Source organism: Cebus imitator, unplaced genomic scaffold (genome assembly GCF_001604975.1).
Source record: "Cebus imitator isolate Cc_AM_T3 unplaced genomic scaffold, Cebus_imitator-1.0 Scaffold696, whole genome shotgun sequence".
NCBI lineage: Eukaryota > Metazoa > Chordata > Mammalia > Primates > Cebidae > Cebus > Cebus imitator.
This window is the reverse complement of record NW_016108011.1, coordinates 160,050-184,884: the sequence shown is the minus strand read 5'-3', so window position 1 is coordinate 184,884 and position 24,835 is coordinate 160,050. Positions and strand designations below refer to the sequence as shown.

At 37.7% G+C, this 24,835-nt stretch overlaps 1 protein-coding gene across 1 annotated transcript in view; it reads right to left on the bottom strand.

Moving 5' to 3' along the window:
• Positions 1-6,446: 6,446 nt before the first annotated feature.
• Positions 6,447-24,835, bottom strand: part of SERPINA7 (serpin family A member 7) — a 54,741-nt gene continuing 36,352 nt past the window's right edge. Inside the window, 3 exon segments of the mRNA XM_017518668.1 lie at positions 6,447-6,499; positions 7,476-7,921; positions 7,923-8,089. Coding sequence (XP_017374157.1) covers positions 6,447-6,499; positions 7,476-7,921; positions 7,923-8,089 — 666 coding nt within the window.

Below are 24,835 nucleotides of genomic sequence, written 5' to 3'. Positions count from 1 at the left end.
AGAAAGAGAACTACTACCATGGGCAAATGAAATAAAGTCTCCAATCAGTGTGAAAATAAAGAGCAGATCAGTCTTTGGGGTCTGGAACGGTGTGGATGGCAGGCTTTGGGTCAAGGTCACTCGCTTTACAGATCTGTGTGGAGCATGGAAAGAGGGTTTGGGTCCTCAGTCCGTTGGCTCCTCTGGGCTGTTTCTTCATCTGTAACATGACAGTAAAGTGGGCCTCCGGGGATGCTTTCAGGATCAGATATGCTGATCCTTGAAAAGAGCTTGGAAAAGGATAAAAGTACATGTCATCACTGGATGTGATCAAATGCAAACTCTTGTCCCAAATTAGGGTTGACTAAGCAAGATCTCCCACATCTAGGAGTTTTTGGTGCTGAGAGGAGTATTAGTGTATCTCAATTCTATTTTTTCAGATACTGTTTTCAATAAAACCTGACTTTTTTTAAGGCTTCCCCCATGCCATCCCCAGGGATGTTGTGAAGAAGAATTAAATCACTTTCATTAAAAACTCACCTCGGTTCTTGGAGAACAGCTACTAGAGAATGATTAGGGCATTTGTGTTTTGGAGTTGTATTAGTTGATAAGTTTAAATGAAATGTCAATCTTATTTTTAGGAGCTAAACAGAATATATGCTAGACATTTTTGTAGTGAGTTCAATTCTCCCAATATTACTGTTAGCAAAAAAATTTTAGACAAATTAACAGTTTATTTGAACAAAAAACAATTCATGAATTTGGCAGCACTCAGAACCAGAAAAGGTTCAGAGACACCTGTCCAGAAGTTTGGGCAGAGGTTTTAAAGGCTAAACAGGCAAGCAAAGCAAAGAAGCCACCTGATGGACCACACCGGGGCATATGCCTTATTTGAACGTGGTACAGTGAATTGGCTGCTGCAATTGGCTGAATCCTATTAATACTTGTTTGTGATTGGCTGAAACTTAGCTGTTTGTTATACTAAGTTTTTCATTTCCAGGTGAGGCAATGGCAATGTTCTAAAATTGATTGTAATGAAGGTTGCACATCTCTGTGAATATATTAAAACACTGAATTATACACTTCAAATGAGAAAATTACATGGTATACAAATTATATCTCAATAAAGCTGTTATGTTAAAAAAAATCATTGTGAGTGTTGGGAAGTAGGAAAAAGGTGAGAGAAATGCTTGAACATGGTAATGTATCACCCAAAAGAGAAAGGAAAAGTTCATAAGTGACTAACTTTGCCTTGACGTGACTAGATACATTGACATGCAATTAAAAGGGTTGTGTGGTTAAGAGCAAAATTCAATGCAGTTATAGGAAAATAAAGCAACATTTTTTAAACTTTCAAAAGCTACTTCAGGGAGATGTCCCCAAACCCAGATTGCTCAAGAGAAGCATTATATATGGAGTGAGAGAGAGAGAGATACTTAAAGAATTGGCTTATGTGATTGTGAGTTTAGCAAATCTGAAATAAATCAGCAGGGCTGGCAAAGTAGAGACCCAGGAGAGTTCCTCAATCTTTTCTCTTAAGGTCTTCAACTAATTGGATGAGGCCCACTCACATTATGAGGAGTAATATGTTGTACTAAAATTCCACTGATGTAAATGTTAATCACATGTAAATAATAACTTCACAGCAACATCTACACTGGTATTTAACAATAACAATAACAACAAAAAAACTAGTATCAGTCTAGTCAAGTTGACAAAAAATTCGCCAACATAGTCACTATAAGAAAGAAGAATTTTAAATAACTACATGTGAAAGTTATTTGGCCTCAGAAAATACAGTTACATTTGTTTTTGTATGCTATAATCCATCACCTTTTCCAAAGCAGATGCTATATGCAAAGCATGCAGTCAATGATCAGCTGACCTATGATCAGGACCAGACAAGACCTTTCAAGGAAGTAATCCCTTGGAACAAGGAGGGAAGCTGTGACTTAAGATGACCTTCCAGAGGCACATGCTGCTTTCACCAAGCCTGTAGCTGCTAGGGACTTACTTTTGTTCCTTAATTATCTTATAAAATGGATGAATGTAAGTTAATATTAACAGGAGTACCACAGATGCTCTTCTAAGATGACAGAGGCCAAACAACTAGCTTTATGCCATTCCTTGTAGTATGTGTTAGACACAAAAGGTAACAAGGGCAACCCAATTTCTTCTCTTCAGGAATACCTGTGGTTCTTAGCCCTGGCTGCACCTTAGAATCGCCTAGGAGGCTTAAAAGTATTCATGCCTGGACCCTACCTCTTGTTATTCTGATTTAATTCTCTTAAATTACTCACCATTTAAAAATTTTTTGAGACAGAGTCACTCTGTTGCCCTGGTTGGAGTGCAGGGGCATGATCTCAGCTCACTGCAACTTCCGTCTCCTGCCTCAGCCTCCCAAATAGCTGGGATACAGGCGTGTGCCACCACGCCCAGCTAATTTTTGTGTTTTCAGTAGAGACAGAGTTTCACCATTTGGCCAGGCTGGTCCCAAACTCCTGACCTCAGGTGATCCACTCACCTCGGCCTCCCAAAGTGCTGGGACTGCGGGTGTCAGCCACCACACTCAGCCTAAATTATTCACCTTATTTTGAGTTAGTTCTTCATGTAACTTTTAATATAGAAGTAGCAACATGTGAGCAAATAGATTATTAAAACAGGTTGTCATTAGTGCTATAACAATAAATGTCAGGTAGGAAAACGTATGGGCATAGCTAGACAAGAGTTATAGAGTTTTCTTTAGGAATCAGTAATCACTTCACCAGAAAGGTTATATTTAAACTGAGTTTTCTTTCTTAAGGCTTAAAAGGTTCAAGCCTGAAGAGAAGTACTGAGAATAATATAACTGCACCCAGATGCCAATCACACAGTACTAAAAAATGTTTATATTTTCTTTTACTCCTTGAGAAATAAATAAAAATGAAATAAATAATTGTAGATGTAGTTGATTTCCTCTTTATTCCTTTACTCAATCGCATCACCACTTGTCTTCCCCTAGAAGTAAGCATTAACATAAATTTGATGCATGTATTTCCAGTTCACATTTTTATACTTTTACTTCATATATGTGTATTCATGACTTATTTAGGTATTATTTTTGAAAAATATTTTTGAGTTAAAATTGGCAAATAAAAATATATATTTATTATACAATGCAATGTTCTGACATATATATATATATATATATATATATATATACACACACACATTGCGAAATGATTACCACAACCAAGCTAATTAATATATTCATCATTTCACATAGTTATCATTTTTTGTGACAAGAACATTTAAAATTTACTCTTTTAGCAATGTTCCAGTATACAATTCATTATTCTTAACTATAGTCACCACATTTTACAAGAGAGCTCCAGAACTAAAGTATTCTTTTGTATGGCGTTCTAAGTGATGTAAATAGTATTATACTTTGTTTTGCTCTTCAATTTGGTTCTTATCAAGTTGTCAGAGGTACTTGAATCAGGGCATCTCCATCTTGAATAGGGGGCTGAGTAAAATGAGGCTGAGATCTGTAGGGCTGCATTCCCAGGAGATTAGACATTCTCAGTCACAGGATGAGATCAGAAGTAGGCACAATATACAGGTCATAAAGACCTTGTTGATAAAACAGCATGCGGTAAAGAAGCCGGCAAAACCCACCAAAACCAAGATGGCAACAAAAGTGACCTCTGGTTGTCCTCACTACCTATTATATGCTAATTATAATCCATTAGCATGTGAAAAGACACTCCCACCAGAGTCACTACTGTTTACAGATGCCATGGCAATGTCTGGAAGTTACCCTAAATGGTCTAAAAAGGGGAGGAACCCTCAGCTTCAAGGAAATTCACCAATCCTTTCCCAAAAAACTTATGAATAATCCACCCTTTGTTCAGCATGTAATCAAGAAGTAACAATAAGTACAAGCAGCTGAGTGGCCCATGCCACTGCTATGTGTATGGAGTAGCCATTATTTGTTCCTTTACTTTCTTAATAAACTTGCTTTTGCTTTGCACTATGGACTCACCCCAAATTCTTTCTTGAGTGAGATCCAATAACATTTTCTTGGGATTTGGATCAGGACCCATTTCTAGGAAAAAGGTAGCATTATTTTCTGAGATTTTTGAGATATATTCATATTTAGACATGTAGTTCTAATTTATCAGTTTGAGTGCTCAAACAATATTCCATCATATGGATGTTACTATTATAGAATTTAGCCATCCATTCCTTTATTGATGGATATTTCAGTTGTTTGCAGAACTTCCTGGCATATGTCTCTAAGTATATATTTCCAAATGTTTCTCCAAGACAGTAGTTTTCAGCGGGTTCTACACATTCAAATAACGTTGGAAAATTTTAAAGAACTCATAAGTGTTTCTCATTTCACGTAGATGGAGTAGCTCCTGGTAGGTCAGTGCTTCTATAAAGAACACCTAGAAAAGCCAGATAGATTATTAAAATCTAATTTTAAATGTATCTGAAAACTGCAGAAGCAATGAGGACAAAATGGACAAAGATTCCAGAGAATAAAATCTTTCCAAGTTGTATTGAGAATCTGTAATTTGTTGTTCCCCCCACTCCCAGGGGGATTTTGCCAGTTCCAGCCAAAGGCAGCATCTGGGAAATCAATAAACTAGGTGAGCTTTTGGTGTTCACAGGAAAATGAATGACAAATTTGAAGACATGGGGGGACTCAATCACACAACCAGAGCCCTGCTCAAGGCATTTGCTGATTTCCAAAGCTGTACAGGAATGGAGGCCAAATATAAGTAGAAATGTCTCTGAAAAGCAGAGTGGAATTCCATATACTCTATTAAGGCTACTCTGAAGTCTTTACCTCCTGAGACTCCATGGAAACAAAGACTTCCCCAGGGAGAGTCTTAGGAAACATAGATTTCCCCTGTTAGGAGACACAGGCACCTCGGGAAAGTGGTAATAACCCAAATTGATAGATATGTTAACCTTGCAAGGCGTGTTGAATTTGCAACAGCTTTCCCAGGGGGAAAATGCCAATCAAACAGAATGCACCTAGATGCTAACAATCCAGATTCAGGCAAAGATAGAGGGATGTTTATGGAAGCTGATTATACGCATACCCTATCACTCAGCAATTCCGTCCCTTGGTTTACACTCATCAGGAAAGCAAACATTTGTTCACTAGCAGACCTGCTTAATAATGCTTAGAGACATATTGTTTATAAAAGCCCACAAACTAGAGATTGCGTAAATATCTATCAACATTAGAAGGGATAGACAAAATGTGTTTGCATAAAACAAAACACCATATAACAATAAGACTGAAAACTCTGTAACTATAAGCAATCATCTAGTGTTGAATGGAAAGCAGAAAAACAGCGGAAGAGTATGTTATATAATTTAATTTATGTAAATATTTAAAAACAGGCAAAGTAATTCGTGATATTAGGAATCAGGATAATTACATTTGGGAGGTTAATAAGCATAAGGTGGCATGAAAGGGGCTTCTGGGGCATAGATAAGGCTCTCTTTCTTGATCTGGGTGCTTGTTACATGAATATGTTCTGTTTGTTAAAATTCATTGAGCTAAATACTTATGACTTGTGTACATTTTGTATGCATCATATACTACAATAGAAAGAAAAAATTAAGATAAAGCAAAGCAGAAAAACCAACCAACTAATAAACACATGTGCATAGGCCCCATCTACAGGGATATGGTTTCAATTAATCTTTGGAAGGTCCAGTTACCAGTACCTTTTCCATAGGTGTATTGGGCAATATTTTTTCTCCATCAGCACTGGTTTCTCTAATTCTTGCCATTTTTTTCTCTTAGATATGTGCCATTTTCTTATTGCTTTTGTTGGCATTTATTATATCACTAATGTGCCTGGTATACTTATTGCAAATATCTTATTCTTGTCTATAATTATATTTTACTTTGTTTAAGATGCATTTGGTCAATTCTGGAGGTTACATTTTCCAGTATTCTTCTGTATGTGTTTTACTTTTGTTATTATTTCAAAAATCCTTCCCTATTTGTTACTTTATAAGATATGCTATGAATATTATAAGTTTACTTTTTACATTTGAGTCTCTAATCCATCATGAATTTATTCTAGTATGTGACAAAAGGTAGGGTTCTCATAATTTTTCTACATGATAAGTGAGTCCATTGTTCTACTGCCAGTATAGATGTAATCATCATTTCCCCAAAGATTTGTGACTCCAATTCCATCATATATCAAATTGGCTTACAACTGGGCAAAATCACATAATACAAGCCCATTTTATAATAAAGTGTTGGGTGTCTCATGTAAATTATTAAATACGGTACTGAAAGTGAAAAACAGAATTGTTTCACACCATCTCTAACATTGCAGTGTCTGTGAGGTTGAACCACAAGGTTTCCATAATCTCAGTTTGGGTGCTGGAGCAGGACCCAAAGGAAAGCAGAACCAAAGGCTTAAAACACAAAGAAAGAGAGGTGTTTATTTTAAACTGATATTAGTGCCACCAAGAACTTTTCCATTAGTCATGTCATCTAGTAATTAAGACCACCATAGAGTTAGGTACCAGCTTTACAAATCAACCTGCTTTACAAGTAACTGAGGATCAGACAGAGAAAGTCATTTGACATGGTCTCCCAGTTAACAGGTGGCAGGGTCAGGAATCACACCCAGAGCTGTTAGGCTCCATGGTCTGTGTTGAAAACTACTACACCACACTAAGCCCATCAGATCCATAGTTTTCTCTTCCATCAAAAGATTTGAGGATATCCAACACACTAGGGTGAAATGAGACAACACATCTTTTCTGCTGTTTTAGCCAATCTGTATACGTGTGGTTTGTGGCCAACAATTGTTAACTCCTCCAAGCAATGTGGCTGACATACACTATAGAACCAGGAGAAATCATTAGAGCACAGTACCTTTAGAAAATAGTCACATGATTCTTGTTTCTACAAGCATCAGCTTTAGATTCACACAGACCTTGCTGGGAATATCAGCTCTAAAACTTATTAACTGTGTGAACTTGGGCACTTATGAGAATTGGATGAGACAGTGTGTGTATACCACACATGTAGGATGATATTTGGTACACAGTGAGTGCATAATACATGATAAAAGTGTGTATGTAGCGTGCCTAAGTGTACACAGCAAGTGCGAATCACAGTAGGCTTTACATACAAATATGTCTACTTGACAAGTACAAGCTTGTCTCATTTCACCAAATCTTTTGGAAATCATAAATCTTTAGCCAACTATGAGCAAGATGTTCATACCATTTTCACCCACTTTCTGAAAGGGCGCTCTCCCTAGAAATTTTCTGGACTCATTCACAGAGCGGTGTGTCCATCTTGGAAGATCCAATACTATTCACAGCTATGTCCAGTGCAGAAGATCACTGTGGTATGAGGGACACCTACTGATGCCAGTAATAAAAGACCATGATCTCCCCTCAGCACTCCACCCAAGTATCTGAACCCTAGACTGGAAATTGACACCTGAAAGTCTTACCTTTAAAATGAATATAGTTCACTAAGATCATGATAGTGTGTGGTATGAGGTCTTAAATTAGACCCACAACATTCCCTTTGGTTTGCATCTCCACATGACTGTTAATCTGCTTGGCTGCAGAAACATTGGAGAAGTCGGTAGAAAAGACTTCAGGCTCATAAAGGGTCTTGACATCATCCAAGAACTTTGCCATTGGTTTCAGATGCTTCCCAATGAAGACGACATTTCCTATCTGCAATTCCAATTCTTTCTTTGGAAAATTCAGTGAACAGATCAGGTTCTGGAAGCCCTGCTGGATCTCTAACATTGCAGTGTCTGTGAGGTTGAACCCCAAGGTTTCCATAATCTCAGTTTGGGTGCTGGAGCAGGACCCAAAGGAAAGCAGAACCAAAGCTGCAGAAAGGCTCAAAGGGGAAAAGAAGATGTTCTTACCTGGGGTCAAAAGGGAAACTCCGGTACAAGTTGAATGCAAAGTCAGTATTAATGGACGACATTGTATAGACAGTGGCATTTTGTTGGGGTGAATGGCAGGTAGTTACTTTGCCTTCAGGTGGTGCACAGTGGACTGCGGCATGAAGCCCAAGTACCAAGAGAACCAGATAGAGGAATGATGGCTAGAAACTGTACCTCTCTAGGTTAGATTGCTCTCCTGAGCTCGTAGCCATTTAATCAGCTGCCGTTTGGATATATCCACCAGGATGGTTCACACAGACCTCAGTCTAAATAAGAAAATCTCAAAGTTGCCAGATGTAAACATATCATCTCCCTACCCCTTAAGCTTGTTCGCTTATCTTCATGCCACATCTCAGTCTATCACATCACTGTCTATGGAGGCACCTAAGCCAGAAACCTGGGAATCATCTTAGAGTCTCCCTTTATTCTCAGTCCCCACATCTAGTGAAGCATGAAGTCTTATGAATACTAACTCATAACTAGCTCTCAAAACTTCTCCCTTCTCTTCATTCCTGCTACCTCTGCCTCTCAGTTTATGGCCTGAACTATTATATCAGCTCCTAACAGGTCACACTGTCTCCTATACCCTCCATACCAACCCCCACTTTCTTCACCACTCTATAGAATCTCCACATTGTCATCAGAGTCCTGTTTCTTTAAAAGTCACTGGGGCTGGTAAGAAGGCCAATTATTAGATGACCACACTTAGAACTTTGCCCCTAGAGCCAGGAATTTGGTTTGGGACTCTGACTTACCGACTTGGTTATTTGGGACTCTGACTTGTTGATAGAGATGTTCAAAGTTTCCCAAGAGAAAAAAGATACTTAAACAAATGCCCAAGAATCCACCTGCATCTCTCAGGAAGCAACATCTTTCCATTTTTATAGCATGTCCTGTATTGCAAAACTAGAGCACTCTTAGTTACAAATTAACCCAGCATTAACTCTGGGATGGTATTTTCAAAGCTGATGTACAAAGTCAAGGCCACAAGGAACAAAGCAAAAAAAAAGTGATGAGGTTTGAACTTTGAGTGATTGCTTTGGCTGCCAGACCTTTCATGTAAAACAAAAGAGAAAGAGGATTGTCAGAGCTTGAGGGGTTTAGGTCCATGCTAGCAAGAGTGTCTTCAGCAGGCAGAATGAGGATCACAGGCAAAAGCACCAAGGGGCAGCAGGAAAAAAATCTCACTATTGGGCCAAACAGTACAGGGATTGGCAGTTTTTTGAGGGAAAGTTGTACAAAGGCAGAGGCTGAGTGATCCTCTATAATAGGTTCTGTAGAAATTATACATGCATTCACAGAAGAAATGATGCTAAAGGTAGCTTTCAGTCCTAGACTTCTGATGCTGCACACATATATGTCTGCTAAGGTGGAAACAAGCCCTGTCTTCTGGTTACTAAAATTCCCTGTACCCTCCCCTGGTCACAGGACTCCAAAAGAGGATGCAGAAGAAGTCAAGGAGAATGAAATTAAAGATTCCACTGTCTAGTATTAACTGTGTCCTGATTATATGTAAAGAAGCAATGGCCACAAAGAGAACTGGGCTTAGCCAGGAGACTTGATTTCAACCTGACTCTGAAAGTTTCTAGCTCCAGTAGTAGTAGTAGTAGTAGTAGTAGTAGTAGTAGTAGTAGCAGCAGCAGCAGAAATGGCAACTCCTGCTTTTGAGTATTTACTACGGGGATGGCATTTTGTGAAGCATCTGATTCCAGATACTTCCAGCTTCAGTATTACATTAAGAATGTATGTGTTAATTTGTAGTGCGAGGGGAGACAGGGAATGAGGGGCTAGTTTTAGCTAAAACTAAATGCAGTCTATGGTAAGACTAGAAGCCAGGATAAATAGTGCAGATTTTACCTTGGGGGCACTGGGAAGCCATTGGCGGGTAGATAGAGGGTGATTCTGTGTACCATTATTTCTTCTTAACAAAACATAGACTAACCTCCCACTATATGGAAAGCACTACAGTCAGCACTGAGGTTTCAGAGCTGGATAGTAAATATCAGTCCTGAACCCAAGAGATCTTTCTAACTACCTGACACCCACTGCCCATATTGAAGAGAGCAGACCTCACAAATGTGATGGTCACTGGTACATGTGTCCCAAAGAAAGGGAGTGACAACCTCAGGTCTCTAGGCTGTGAGGTTAGTCCATGTAATATAACACATTGTCTGCTCTCTCAGCTACAACAAGTCCCTACAGAAAAAACAGCAATAGATTATGTAAAAAGAAAATTTCCAAACCTGTGCCCTCTGGTGGCATAGTCAGACAATGTTACAGATTGTTTTCTCCTGCTTCTGATTCAGCTGAGCTTTGCTAGCAGGACTTACCTCCTATATAAGAGAAAGGTACTGTTCCCTTTGTAGACTCCCCTGCCCTGTGCTCTGGCATCACAGGCATTAGACCTATACTCCTATCATGTCTCTATGTTGTAACTGTGTAATTTGGGACAAGTTACTTAACATCCTTGAACCTCAGTTTTCTTACCTCTAAAGTGGAAATAATAATAATTCCCATGTCATGTGGCAATTGAGAGTATAAAATGAAATTTAGAGGTGATGTCCAGAAGCTCCTGTAGTAGTGCCCTGCATAAAGTGGGGATCCAGAAACAGATAATTCTCTTCCCTTTCTTCCGTTATCTTATACTCCCTCACCTCAACTCTGAGGCTCCATATTCCCTGAGCTTTATCTCTCCCCACTACTGTTGTTCATTTCTGCTTTCTGCTAATACATTTTCCTTCAGATGCAATTGTTTGAGAAGGTGTAAGATCTTCTTGCAAACATATTTATCACAATAATTTCAGTCTTGTGTAAAGCTGCTAGAGTAGCACGTTGAATAGACTCTCTAGGAAGTTTTACCGTATCAATAAATTCAATCAGATCTAAAATTATATATCTCCTTCTTTAAATGAACACCCTCATAATCATTTTCACACAAGTTTTATTTTGGAAATGTTCAACGTTCCACAGTTCTTTCCGTTTGTAAACATTGTTCTCATTGTTTTGACCTGATATTTGATTCTCCACCCCAGTCCGGAGAGAAATGATGGGATCTTACTCTACTAACAGGTCTGTAGACAATAGGTATGAGATTGTGGCATTAAGAAAACTGGCTTCTTCTTGCAATTTAAGTATCACAGGCCAGGAAATTACTGGATGTTTAAGCAAAGGAGAAACAGCTGCATTGGACACAGAGTAGGACTGCTTCTGCTGGCAAGGGAGGCTCAGTTGGCATTTGGAGTTGAGGTTCTTTCAACTCTCTCAACTTTGCTACTCTTGAATTTTTACTCTTTCCATTTCAGTGACTAATTTTGACAAAAGTGACATCAAAGCTGAGAAATCAACAAATTCTATAATTTGGTAATACACAGGATCAAATGGTGAGTATAGGATTTAGCTAACTTAGCCCTCCAGAAATTCTATTTACATATTCCTGTCTTCCATATGTTCCTTGAGCACTTAAGCAAATAAATTAGGCTTCTGAGCAATAATTTAGGCTTCTTTTTAAAAGCTTTCTAGCGCCATCATAAGCATCCACTTCACCTCACAATCTATTAACTACTTACATTTTTCAGACTTCTCTGTGGCAGCAATGAGGTCTTCCAAATCCAGGCCTTCCAAAGGCTTTACATTTCAGAGAACCACTTAAATGATATGCTCTTTCATTTCATGGGCTGCCATATCCCCCTTCTAGAACACAAATGGAGTTTTTTAACTGCCTTTAGTCCTACCGGGGCAGATAATCAATTTCAAATTTCTCCGATTTCCTTAAATTTTGTTGCATGAAACCTAATTTCTGTTATCAATGTCTGTATCAGTTATAGTACTTGTCTCCAAACAGCAGTAACTGCTGTTGCTAACCTTAACATAAAAGCCACTTATTGAAGGACATACCTTTACCCAAAAAAAAAAGGAATGCCAGAGAACCTTGCTCATTTTGCATAGAGAAAACCATGGGGACAGCAGTATAAATTTCCCCGCTACATAAACATTGGTTGACAGTTTGACTGGAAGTCCATTGGAAAGGACATGATTATAAAATAAGTAATAAAAAAATGTGGGGAAGAGGTATATGTGGCTATCTCTGCAAATGAGCATACAATATAAAGATATTTGGGTTTCATGTGAATATTCACCAAAGAACAACCTCAGCAGAGTTTAGTAATCAAGGGGATAAGATGATGCATTCTGTGGATGTCAGTCAGCCTCATTCTCAGACACTCTTGTCTTTACTTGAGGGTTCATGAAGAAAGTGGTCATGGCAGCCAGGATGAAGTTTATGAATGGGCTCAGAATCATGGACCTCCATCCACCAAAGTCAATTTGGCTACAGCTTCAGCAGATACCAAAACTAAGATTCCAATATGACATTATTCCTCAGAAGGACTAGCAAGCTACATGTTTTGAACTTGATTACACTGCACCACTTCCATCATGGAAGAGGCATTGTTTTGTTCTCACAAAAATACACAATGATTCTAAATGTGACTTTACCATTTTGCCTGCAAAACTGTGCCTAAACTACCATCTGAGGATTTACTGACTGCCTTACCTACTATCACAGTATTTTATGCAGAGTCCCTTCTAATCCAACAACTGATTTCTTACCAGAGTGTGGCAATGTGCCAACTCATAAAATTCACTGGCCTTACCATGTTACCTATCACCTGAAGCACCTGGTCAATAGAGAGTGGAATGGATTTGATGACTCAGTTACAGAGCCAGCTAGATGACATTTTGCAGGGTTGGCTCATGTCCTCTGTAATTTGGTATATGCTCTAAGTTCGTGTCCAAAATGTGGTGCTATTTCCCCAATAGCCAGGAATCCTAGGTTACAGAATCAAGAAATGACAATGGTTTTAAATCTCTTCATTATTTCCCTACTGATCCATTAGTAAAATTACTTTTCTCATCCCTGTAACTTAAGTCATGCTGACTTAGAGGCCTTAATTTGAACAGCTGAATGATTCCACCACAGGTTGCAGCAATGCTTCTGTTGAATTTATTGCTGAGATTGACATTTGGTGAACTCATGCCACTGAATAAATAGCAAAATAAGGGGCTACAGTACTTACTGGTATGGCAGATCTTAAATATCAAGAAGAAATTGCATTGCTACACATAATGAGGATCTGTAATGCAGGTGTTTCCCAGGGATGTCTCTTAGTACTTCCACTTACTGTGACTAAAGTCAATGGAAAATTACAGCAACCCATACAAACAGGACTCATAATGGCTCAGACACTTGAGAAATGAAGACTGGGTCACATCTCCAGTCATGAAAGCTCAACAAGTTGAGGGCAAACGTAATATGGAATGGATTAATGGAAGAAGGTAGTGAAGGAAGAAAGTTGTTTAAAACATCAATTGTGACCTTCTGACTAGTTGCAAAATCCAGTACTACAATAGTTAGGAGTACTTCCTTATGCTGATATCAAGATATCTGTGTTTATATTAATCGTTTTGCTTCTACCTTCCCATTCCGCTATTCCTTCCTATTTACATAAGATGTATTAATTGTAATTAATTTTTTATGACAGTATCAAAGTTACTGGATGTCAAAGAAGACTCAAAGGACTAAGAAATGTCAACCAAAGATAGATAAAGGGACTGTATTAGACCATTCAGGCTGCCACAACAAAATACCATAACCTAGTAGCTTAAAAAACAACAGAAATTTATTTCTTACAGTTCTAAAGGCTGAGGAGGCCAAGGTCAAGGTGCCAGCAAATTCAGTGTTTGGTGAGAAAATGCTTTCTGGTTCATAGAAGGTGCTTGTTTTGCTGTGTCCTCACATGGTGGAAAGGATGAGAACTTACTCTTGGACTTCAAGAGTGCTAATCCCAGTTTTGAAGGCTACGTCCTCATGATCTAATAACATTTCAAAGTCCCCACCTCCTAATATCTTGCATTTTCTTTAGACCCTTATAAGACCCTTATTTCAGAGAGAGAGAGAGAGAGAGAGAGAGAGAGCACAAAGGACGCTCTCAGACAACAAGAGTGTTTTGAGGAGAGCAAAGTGAAAACTGTGCTCCCAATTCAGGGGTCTTCTGCCTATCTTTTGAAATCCACCTTAAATTCTCCTTCCTTCTTTCCTGAGAAAAGCCCACCCACTTTGATCCTTTCTGATTGCTTCAGCTATACAATTTTTGTAGTCAATATATCACATGTAAAGATGCTTAAGTCATGGACCCATTTCATAGTTAGCATTTCCCCCCAGCTTTGATCCTCTTATATCTAGAGACTGTGGCACCCACTTCTCAGTCTGACCATGTTTATGATCAAGAGCTGTGCAGGGGGATAGAGACAAGCTGAAATGGTCCTTTCAGAATTCTCTACTTGGGGGTATTGTCTTCCTCTGTGGCTGGTTAATTAACCTTAAGTTGTCAAGTTGCCCCAGAAACTGGATAAGATAAAAGGAATACAGCCTCAAATCCAAATTGGACATCAGAAAAATCTTAGTTTGAGACTTGACTCCACCACTAACTAGCATGACATTTGGCAAGCCAGTTACCTGTTCTGGGCCTTGGTTTCTCCATTTGATAAAGAATGGGCTTAGATGCAATCTCTAAGACACATTCTTGCTCTGGCATTCTGGGAGAATCTAAAATTTTTCTCCCATGTGCCCTCCCATTACAGAAAATGCAAAGGATTGCATAGCCACACGTCAGGGATGAGGGAAAGAATTATTCAACAAATAACGTTATGCATTAATTTTTTTAAAAATCGTCTGAGATTTTAATCTTATACCACGTGCCAATTTTAATTCCAGATGGATTAAGGAGTTGAATGGAAAAATTCAGAAAACTTCCAAATAAGAAGTAAATATAAAATAAGATATATTTTACCCTTTGATAAGAGAATTTGGAAGTTTATAAATAAAGGAAATGAACACATTAAAAAACTGTTTATAGATTTTAAAACATAAAAATGAAAAACTGTGTACTTAGATACATTAATCTTTTTAGCATGTAAAAAACAAACTAGGAAAAATATTTGTTAGGCAAGTGGTGCATAGCCTAAATACAATCCTTTGTCATCCTATCTCAAACCTTGACTAAAGACAAGGCATAAATTCTTAACACAGTCAGCCAGGGAATAATTGCTTAAACCCCATGTACGTGGGAAAAACTGATTGCTCCAAAGTCAAATTAGAAGATTCATTCTGAAGGCCCAAGAAACTAATCAGTAACTTCCCTCCAATAATTAAAGAATGGGATTGTGAAAGAAAATGAAGTAAGACTAAACCTTTTTAAAGAGGAGTCAAGAAATCCTTTTGAGAGGAATGCACACTCACACCTGCTAAAGGTCAACCACAGAATGTTCCAATAGACTTGGATAAACAACAGAAGTCAGTATCAGGTTTTTTTGACATCTCTCAGCTACAGAGTGTTCCAATAGACTTGGATAAACAACAGAAGTCAGTATCAGGTTTTTAACACATCTCTCAGCTAGGAGTACTCTAATTAATTAACTAGTCTAAATGGGTTTATTTAGGATATAGAATTTCTGAGTAGCCAATGAACTAAACCAAAACCAAGTTTTTGTGGAAATCCCTTGTAAAAAAATCCTCTCCTGTGCTTGCCTTACAGACACTATTCAGGGCTTCCCTGATTCCGTGTATCTGAGTTGCACTTCTTTGGTTCCAAAATAAATGCTATTTCCTTTGACCTCCGTGTCAGAGTTCCCATAGCTGATGTCAGAAGTGAAACTCAAAATGATCTTATGTTACAGTAGATTGGCGTTTTTTGGAAAAGAGCCCCTTGTCCTCTCCACTTCCTTGGATTGCAGGCACCCTCTTTCACAATTCTTCTCAGGCTCCTACTTCCCTCCCTTTGGTTGAGGTCAACACCCTTATTTGGGAATTTAGGGATGGTTGTTTCATTTATGCAAACAAAATGTGAGTTTTCCTATTGGTGAGTATTATTATCTTAAGGGTGACATTCTTTAATTCTAAACCTTATAATGATTTTCCTTCTTCTGAGACTTCAGCTAGTAATATGTCTAAAACTTATGGGTCTTCCTCTTGTATTTATTTGGAACAGTGGAAATTATATACAAAAGATACCTTAGAACTGCAATGGCCAAATTGAGATTCCCTTGATACATCAAAACTAGGTTTCTGGACATAGGAATGGGCAAGGTCTTCATGACTAAAACACCAAAAGCAATGACAACAAAAGCCAATATAGACAAATGGGATCTAATTCAACTGAAGAGCTTCTGTACAGCAAAAGAAACTATCAATACAGTAAACCAGCAACCAACAGAATGGGAAAAAATATTTGCAATATACCCATCTGACAAAGGGTTAATATCCAGTTTTACAGAAAACATAAACAAATTTTCAAGAAAACAAACAACCCCATCAAAAAGTGGGCCAAAAATATGAACAGATACTTTTCAAAAGAATACATTTATGCAGCCAACAAACATGAAAAAAAGCTCATCATCACTGGTCATTAGAGAAACGCAAATCAAAACCACGATGAGATACCACCTCATGCCAGTTAGAATGGTGATCATTAAAAAATCAGTAGACAACAGATGCTGGAGAGGATGTGGAGAAATAGGAATGCTTTTACATTGATGGTGGGGGTGTAAATTAATTCAACCATTGTGGAAGACAATGTGGCGATTCCTCAAGGATCTAGAAATAGAAATACCATTTGACCCAGCAATCCCATTACTAGGTATATACCCAAAGGATTCTAAATCATTCTATTATAAAGACACATGCACATGTATGTTTACTGCCACACTGTTCACAAAGCAAAGACTTGAAACCAACCCAAATGCCCATCAATGATAGACTGGATAAAGAAAATGTGGCACATTTACACCATGGAATACTATGTAGCCATAAAAAAGGACGAGTTCATATACTCTTCAGGGACATGGATGAATCTAGAAACCATCATTCTCAGCAAACTGGCACAACAGAAAACCAAACACTGCATGTTCTCACTCATAAGTGGGTGTTGAACAATAAGAACACATGGACACAGTGAGGGGAACATGACACACCAGGGTCTGCGGGGTGGGGGGCTAGGGGAGGAATAGCAGAGGGTAGGGGGATTGGGGAGGCATAGCAATAGGAGAAATACCTAATGTAGGTGACGGGGCGATGGATGCAGTGAACCACCACCACAGCACGTGTGTACCTATGTAATAAACCTGCATGATCTGCACGTGTACCCCAGAGCTTAAAGTATAATAAATTTATAAATAAATAAATAAATAAATAAATAAATAAATAAATAAACTAAGTTTTCTCCAAACTAAATTAGAAGATCATGGTTCTAAAACAAAACAACCTGAATGTGGTACATATTTTAATGGATATTTAGAGGCATCCAATACATTCAGGACTCTAAAATTGCCTGTCTCCTAAACAGTCTCTAAACTCACTAATAAAAAATAAAAAGAGAAAATCCTTGAGGCTTGAGTTTCTTCCACCAGATCTCATTCCCCCACTCTTTCTGTTCCCCTGTCTTTTTGTCCTACACTTCCCTTCTACTCTTATGATCTCAAAGTTTCTCTCGATTTCCCTTTTTCTGCTAAGCATGTTCAAAGTTATTCTTTCAAACTCTTCCCAAATAATGAGGACACTCTCTTAAACATTTCATATATACTCTAAACAAAAGTCGAATATAGGGCTATAGTTAAAAATTTCCTCAAGGTTACTGAGGAGTCATAAATTTGCTGAAGAATTTTAAATTCTTATCTAAACTGATGTACCTAATTTCTCTACTATTTGTCAATTAACGCTCATTGGAGAAGGTCAAGCATACATTGGATGGCTAAAGCAGGCCGAAACAATCATCTTACGGGCATCCAATTCAATATATTCTCCAGTAGGAGGAAAAAGTCCAAGAAAGAGCCAATAATTTATAGTGAGCCATTCCTCTAGCATTCCCCAAACAAGTAGATTGTAACAAGATTCAGGCCTGCACCCAAAAGGAAGGTGAGTCTGTACATGATTATTATAATAGACTTCAAATAGTTTTCAAAGAAAACTCTGGACTTGACTCAGATACCAAATCTACCAAAGTGGCTTAATTCTGTATTCATAAATAGCTTTGATGAAGATCTTGTAATTCTCATTAAAGGGGCTCAATTTATTTAGGAAATAATGTTCACCTCTGATTTAGTTAACCTGGGCAACCAATTAGCCCAAACAATTTCTAAGACAAATAAAGTAAGAACAAAGAAAATAACAAATTTACAATAATTTTCAACACACATAATAAAACATGGCAGTCTAACATTAGGAATCCAAATCTTAAAGTTGTCTTCCACCACTGCAAAAAGACCTGGGCAATGATGAAAGAAAGCATTGTGTACAATTAAAACATGCCAAATTATACCTTAATAAACTGCCCTCTATGTCCCTTATGGATTGAGGGTGTTCTCAGAAAACACAGGGGATCTTTCAGATCTTGCCGTTTAATCACTTGAGTGAAACTTCCCTAATGATTGGAGAGGAGGGTTTCACTGTCCTTAATGACACTGAAGCAACTCTTTCTGTGGTTAGCCCTACCAGCCTCAAGCAGCCCTTCCTTGGAACACTGAAGAAATGCAAATTGTGGGGGTTTCAAATATATCTTTAACAGTTTACAATTATTTACCCTTGATTTTTCAAACAGGTCGTCTCCAGGATAGTCATTCTTCGTAAAAATAATTTCCCTGGTCCCAGTTCACTTACTTAGAAAAGATTTCTTAGAAAAATATCTGTTCACAATAGCAAAGACTTGGAACCAATCCAAATACCCATCAATGATAGACTGGATAAGGAAAATGTGGCACATATACACCATGGAATACTATGCAGCCATAAAAAGGATGAGTTCATGTCCTTTGCAGGGACATGGGTGAAGCTGGAAACCATCATTCTCAGCAAACTAACACAAGAACAGAAAACCAAACACATCATTTTCTCACTCATAAGTGGGTGTTCAACAATGAGAACACGTGGACACAGGAAGGGGGATATCACACACTGGGGCCTGTTGGGAAGCTGGGGGCTAGGGGAGGGATAGCAGGGGGTGGGGGGATTAGAGAGGGATAGCAGAAGGAGAAATGCCTAATGTAAATGATGGGGTGATGGGTCCAGCAAACCACCATGGCACGTGTATACCTATGTAACAAACCTACATTTTCTGCACATGTACCCCAGAACTTAAAGTATAACAAATAAATAAATAATAAAAAAGAAAAATATCATGATGTCATTTTCTTTCCCAAAAGGGGGAGATAGTTCTTGAAATTGACTCAACCCCTGCTTGGAAACAGATGGTAACTTCTGGGTGTTGCCATGGTAATAATAAACTGACATGGCACACTAGTGGATATGTCTCATGGAAATCTGCTTCTGCTCTGTCCCTATTTAGCTAGTCCTCAATTTGGTCCGGTGTGTGAGCCCTGTCTCCATAGTTGAGTCCCACCTCTGGAGTTGGGTCCTACCTCTCTGGGAGCTAAATATTGACTGCATATAGACACAAAGAAAAGAACAGCAGACCCTAAGGCCTACTTGAGAGTAGAGGGAGGAAAGAGCATGAGGATCAAAAACTACCTTTTGGATACTACAATGATTACCTGGGTGGTGACATAATTTGTATGGCAATCCCTAGTGACATGCAACTTACCTATATAACAAACCTGCGTATATACCCCTACACCTAACATAAATGTTTTAAAAGATAGTATATAAACACAATATATTACTGTTCAGCTATAAAAAATAATAAAATTCTGTCATTTGCAGCAATATGGATGAACCCGAGGACAGAATGTTTACTAAAATCAGGCAGAGAAAGACAAATATCACATGATTTGCCTCATATTTGGAATCTAAAAAAGGGTGATCTCATAGAAGCAGAGTCGAACGGTAGTTGCCAGAGGTTTCAGAGGAAAGGGGGATAGGGAGTGGTTGGTCAATGGGAACAAAGTTATGATTAGATAGGAAGAATAAATTCTTGTGTTCTATTACATAATAGAGTGACTAGAGCTAACAACAGTGTATTATTTATTTCAAGATCACTAGAAGAGAAGACATTGAAAGTTATTACCATGAAGAAATGTTAAAGGTATGAGGTAAGGGATTTGTCAACTACCCTGATTTGATTATTATACAATGTATACATATATTAAAACATCACAATGTATCCTACAAACATGTACAATTATGTCTTAATTATAAACAAACAAAAAAAACTGAAGCCAAGAAATGATAAATAATACGCCAAGGTCGCATCAAGGAGCAAGTGATAAAACCAACTCTAGACTCCAGATTGGAATTCTGAGTCAGTTTTGTTGTTTTTATGAAGCTATTGACTTACAAATTTTCTACACTTCCTTCATATTTAAAGCAATAATTTATGAGTATGCCATGTTCCCTTCTTTAGGTGGGGCCAGTGGCAAAACTGAAAACAATGCAATTTAGTTGGAGTGATGAAAGGAATTTATTGGTATTACTTTTCTGAGATGTAATATTAAGTCATTTGTTAAGCTATGCTTTTGCAAAGTGCATTTTCAGAGTTAGAAAACACTTTCCTTTTCTGAATAAGCATGAACTAGTATTTGATGTCTCCTGTGAAAGGAAAATAAATCTTGGGGCCCCCAAATCACTAAGCTAAAGGGAACTGGTTAGGGCTAACCTGCCTCCCATTCTTTTCAAAGTCACCCTGCTGCTCACTGAGATAAATACATATCTGTTTGCCTCCTTTGCAGAGGCTAATCAGAAACTAAGAAGAACAAAACCATTTGTCTCTTATCTACCTATGACCTACAAGATTCCTCCCCACTTTGAGTTTTTCCACCTTCAGCTTGAGCTGTCCCACCTTTACAGACTGAACCAATGTATATATTACACACATATCAATTGATATCTCATGTCTCCCTAAAATGTATAAAACCAAGTTGTGCGCCTACCACCTTGGGCACATGTTGTCAAGACCTCCTGAGGCTCTGTCATGGTTGTGTGTCCTCAACCTTGGAAAATTAAAATTTCTAAATTAACTGAGACCTGTCTCAAATATTTGGGGTTTACATTTTGGTAACCATGAAGGGATTCTGAGTGGAGATGTACCTGACCTTTGGAAAATCTCCTATGGGTGCTTGGTATCAGCATGAGCTAACTTCATGGCTCAAACCAATAGGACAATTTGCTGCGGTCTGGGAGCACCCCATCCAGAGAATCTCTGATCTCCCAAAATTTGAATGAGATCTAAGTTTATTTTGCTCCCCTTCTTTTTGGAGTTTTACATGCTTTCAACAAGGAAGGCAAGATTTCCTGCTTTCAAAACGGTGGAAGGCAAATAACTCCTTTACAGAGTTTAAGCTTGCTCCCACCAGGGAAGACAAGTACAAGTTGTTTTCCTGCTTCTAGGATGGTAGAAAGTAGTCTTTAGCCTGAAACCCATCCCTAGGTAAGTAGCTAAATTGGGGTTTTATCTTGGCTAAAGTTGAACAACCAGATGATCTTAATTTCTCCTTCCCATTAGAGCACTCAGTGATCATATTGTTGGGGTTTCTTTGTTGTTGTTTGTTGCAGTCTTTCTCCCGTCAGATTTGAACAACTCTACCTGACTTGATCAAACCCGAGTGAGAATTCCACATTATGGGTAACAAAACCTCTCTAATTTGGCTAAATTTCCTCACAACTGCAGAAAAGGAAAAACAAAAACAAAAAACAAAACAAAGCAAAATCATGTTCTTTTCTGTGTTTGCTTCCTGTCTTAAAAAACAAACGTTTTTTCACTTACTTTTCTTCCACCTGATACCTCCTTTCCCCTTTGCCATCTGCAGTACCAAAAAAATCTAGAGACGGCTTCTAATGACTTGAATTCCTTTAATGAATTCAAAACAAAGGTGCCACTCACCCTTTCTGAAGTGTTCTGTTTTCTTTGTGGAGTTTCAAGAGTCATGGGAAGATTATTTGGAGGTCTAAAGCTCTGTTTTCCTGTATTGCATGACCTGACCTCTTTGGCTTTGGAGGTACCAGAGGTGAACCTTAGACCATGAGAGGATTTGAATTTGGCATGTGTAATGGTGGACAGGAGTTACAAACTAAAGATGGCTGAGTACAGTTTATAGGAAGTGGTATTGGCTGTTTATTATTATTTTTTTCTCCTAGGAAGCTGTTGTTTAAGGATCCTAATTCTAGTTCAGAGATGCCTTGTACAGGGTATTTTATATTGCTTTTTCTCCTAAAATTAATGTCTATTCAACCTGTCTGTGCAGATTTGTGTGAGGAACTGAACTGTTGTTTTTATAGGTAAATGAGATACTGAGTTTTCTCAGCTCTGAAAAGAGAGGGCATTTTGCTCCTCTCAGCCAAAAGGTGCCCCTGGGTGACTGAGAGTCTCCTGGGAGTGTCTGGGGGGTGAACTCCCACAAAGTGTAGCAGCCCTACAGGGAAATCTCCAACAAAGATTAATTTTAAAGAAGTTTCGTCCAAGAAACCCATATAAGGGCTAATTATCCAGTGTTTTGAGCCCTCTCAGATGTGGTAGACCTCTGGAGAAAGAAACTTAGACACGTAATAGGGTGGAAATGATTCAGTGATGACACACTGTGAAGTCCTGCCCACAAGCAGCACACATCGATCCACCATACAAAAACCCTAGGCCACAACTTAGTTCCTTCTTTTAAGAAAATAAAAAGTGGAAACCAAATAATCTAAGAATGGGGAGAAAACAAGGACAATGATGCTTTTGTGAGCACTCAGTAGGTTTTATGGCACCTCCACTTGCCAGAGTTTACTTAAAATGGAAGTAATAAGGTCTTTGTGCAAATTTACATTAAAGAGAAAGAGCCCTAATGTTGATTTGCAAACTATAGAATTCTTAAGTCATCTTTTTCTCTATTTTCTTTTCTAACTGCTTTAAACCTGCTGTTATTTTCCCATTAAGATAAAAACCATTGTTTGGATCCAACAGGTTCTTCGTGCAAGCCAGGGAATTTGTATTTATCTCATGGCTAAAGTTCTGAAGTAAAAGCTATAGAATCTTTGTGTTTGTGTATATGTGTATGTATATATATTTAAAAGGCCTTTATAATTTATATAATGTTGTGTTCAATTGGCAATTTAATCCATTTCAATTTCCCTCCGGCACACCAGACTTTTTCTCTCCATACCTTATAGTGTAAATCTTGCTATCTTATTTTCACTTGAATTGTTTTCTTTAATATGGAAGTTTAAGGTTATTTAGCTAACAACTGCCTAGAGTAGTAAAACAGGTTATCAGGAATTGGAATGTCTAAGATTAAAAAAAGGTTTTATGAATCTGTATAATGTATTTGTATTGATATGCCTAATATATCTATGTATTTATGTGTTGTGTATACAATGTTTCACTACTGAAAATATATAAAAGAGCTCTAATTAATTGGCTTAAGAAAATAAAAGCTCTTGAATCAAATACTTTAACAGGACAAAATAAGAGACAAGTTAAATGCTTTTTCAAGTTTACATAACTTAAGTAAAAGAAAAATCTTTAATAAATAAGTTAGCTTTAAAATTATTGATAAAATAATATTAGAAATGTTCTAAGAATTCCCAGTGTACACTTCTGTTTGCATTTATTAATCAAGCAATTTCATACTTATCCTTGCCAAATACGTGTCAAATTTTGGCATGGGGGTTAAAAAAAACCCTACAAACTCAACCCAAGACAGAATAACCTTTGCTTATGTATTTTGTAATAAATAAGACATTGATACTGGTTTAATGAAAATAACTACATTTTGAATTTAGTAATACTATCATAACTTCTAACCTTGTAGCTTTAGGTGGTCTAGTCCACAGGAAGTAAGGTTTGTTTGAGGAAAGGACTGGTATCATCCTTGTTTAAAAGCTAAACTATAAACTAAGTTCCTCCCAAAGTTAGTTTGGCCTATGCCTGGGAATGAACAAGGACAGCTTGGAGGTTAGAAGCAAGATGAAGTCAGTTAGGTAAGATCATTTTCAGTCTCAGTTATAATTTTATAATGGCAGTTCCACAACTTTGATGACTATCACAGTTTTCATAAATAATCTAGGTAAATGACTAAAATAAAAATAATTAGGCAAATGTAATGAGATAAATACTTGTAGATAAACTCATCATATTTTAGAATCTAAAGTTATATTGCATTAAATAATAAATATTTTATTATTTGGGTAATTTCCAATAAAAATGTATTGTAGAAAAACTAAAGTGTGTCCTTTTTAAATAGGTGAACAATTTTTTTCTAATTCAAAACTTATTTAAAGTTTATGTATAGAACAAGGTAAAAGAAACCGGAAAAAAAGAGAGATATAAAGAAAGGCATAAAAATAAAGAGTTTTTTTCTTTTTTTTTTTGGTTAGAAAGCTTATATGGTAAATTAAGTCCTAGAATAAAGTGGTAAACTCCTTGCCTCTCACTAGTGGTGAATCAGGAGTGTTCAAATGCATTTATTTTGCATAACTCTATAAAAAGTTCATGCCAAGGACTATCAGTGTTCTACATACTACTATAGGCAGAGTTCTTAGCATTTTTGGGTCTAATCATATTAAGCAGCCAACTCCAGAAATTCCAAAACCAACAAAAGAACTCCATCCTTAATATTTTGTTCCTCTAGTACCACTCCTGGTACCAGGGCTCTCTAGAAGGACAGAACTAATTATATATATATATATATATATATATGAGTTTACTCACATGATCACAAGTTCCTACAACAGGCCATCTGCAAGGCTGAGAAGCAAGGAAAGCCAGTCTGAGTCTCAAAACTGAAGAACTTGGAGTCTGATGTTCAAGGGCAGGAAGCATCCAGCATGGAAGAAAGATGTAGGCTTGGGGGCTAGACCAGTCTAGTTTTTTCACACTTTTTTTTTCCATCTGCTTTATATTCTAGCTACACTGGCAGCTGATTAGATG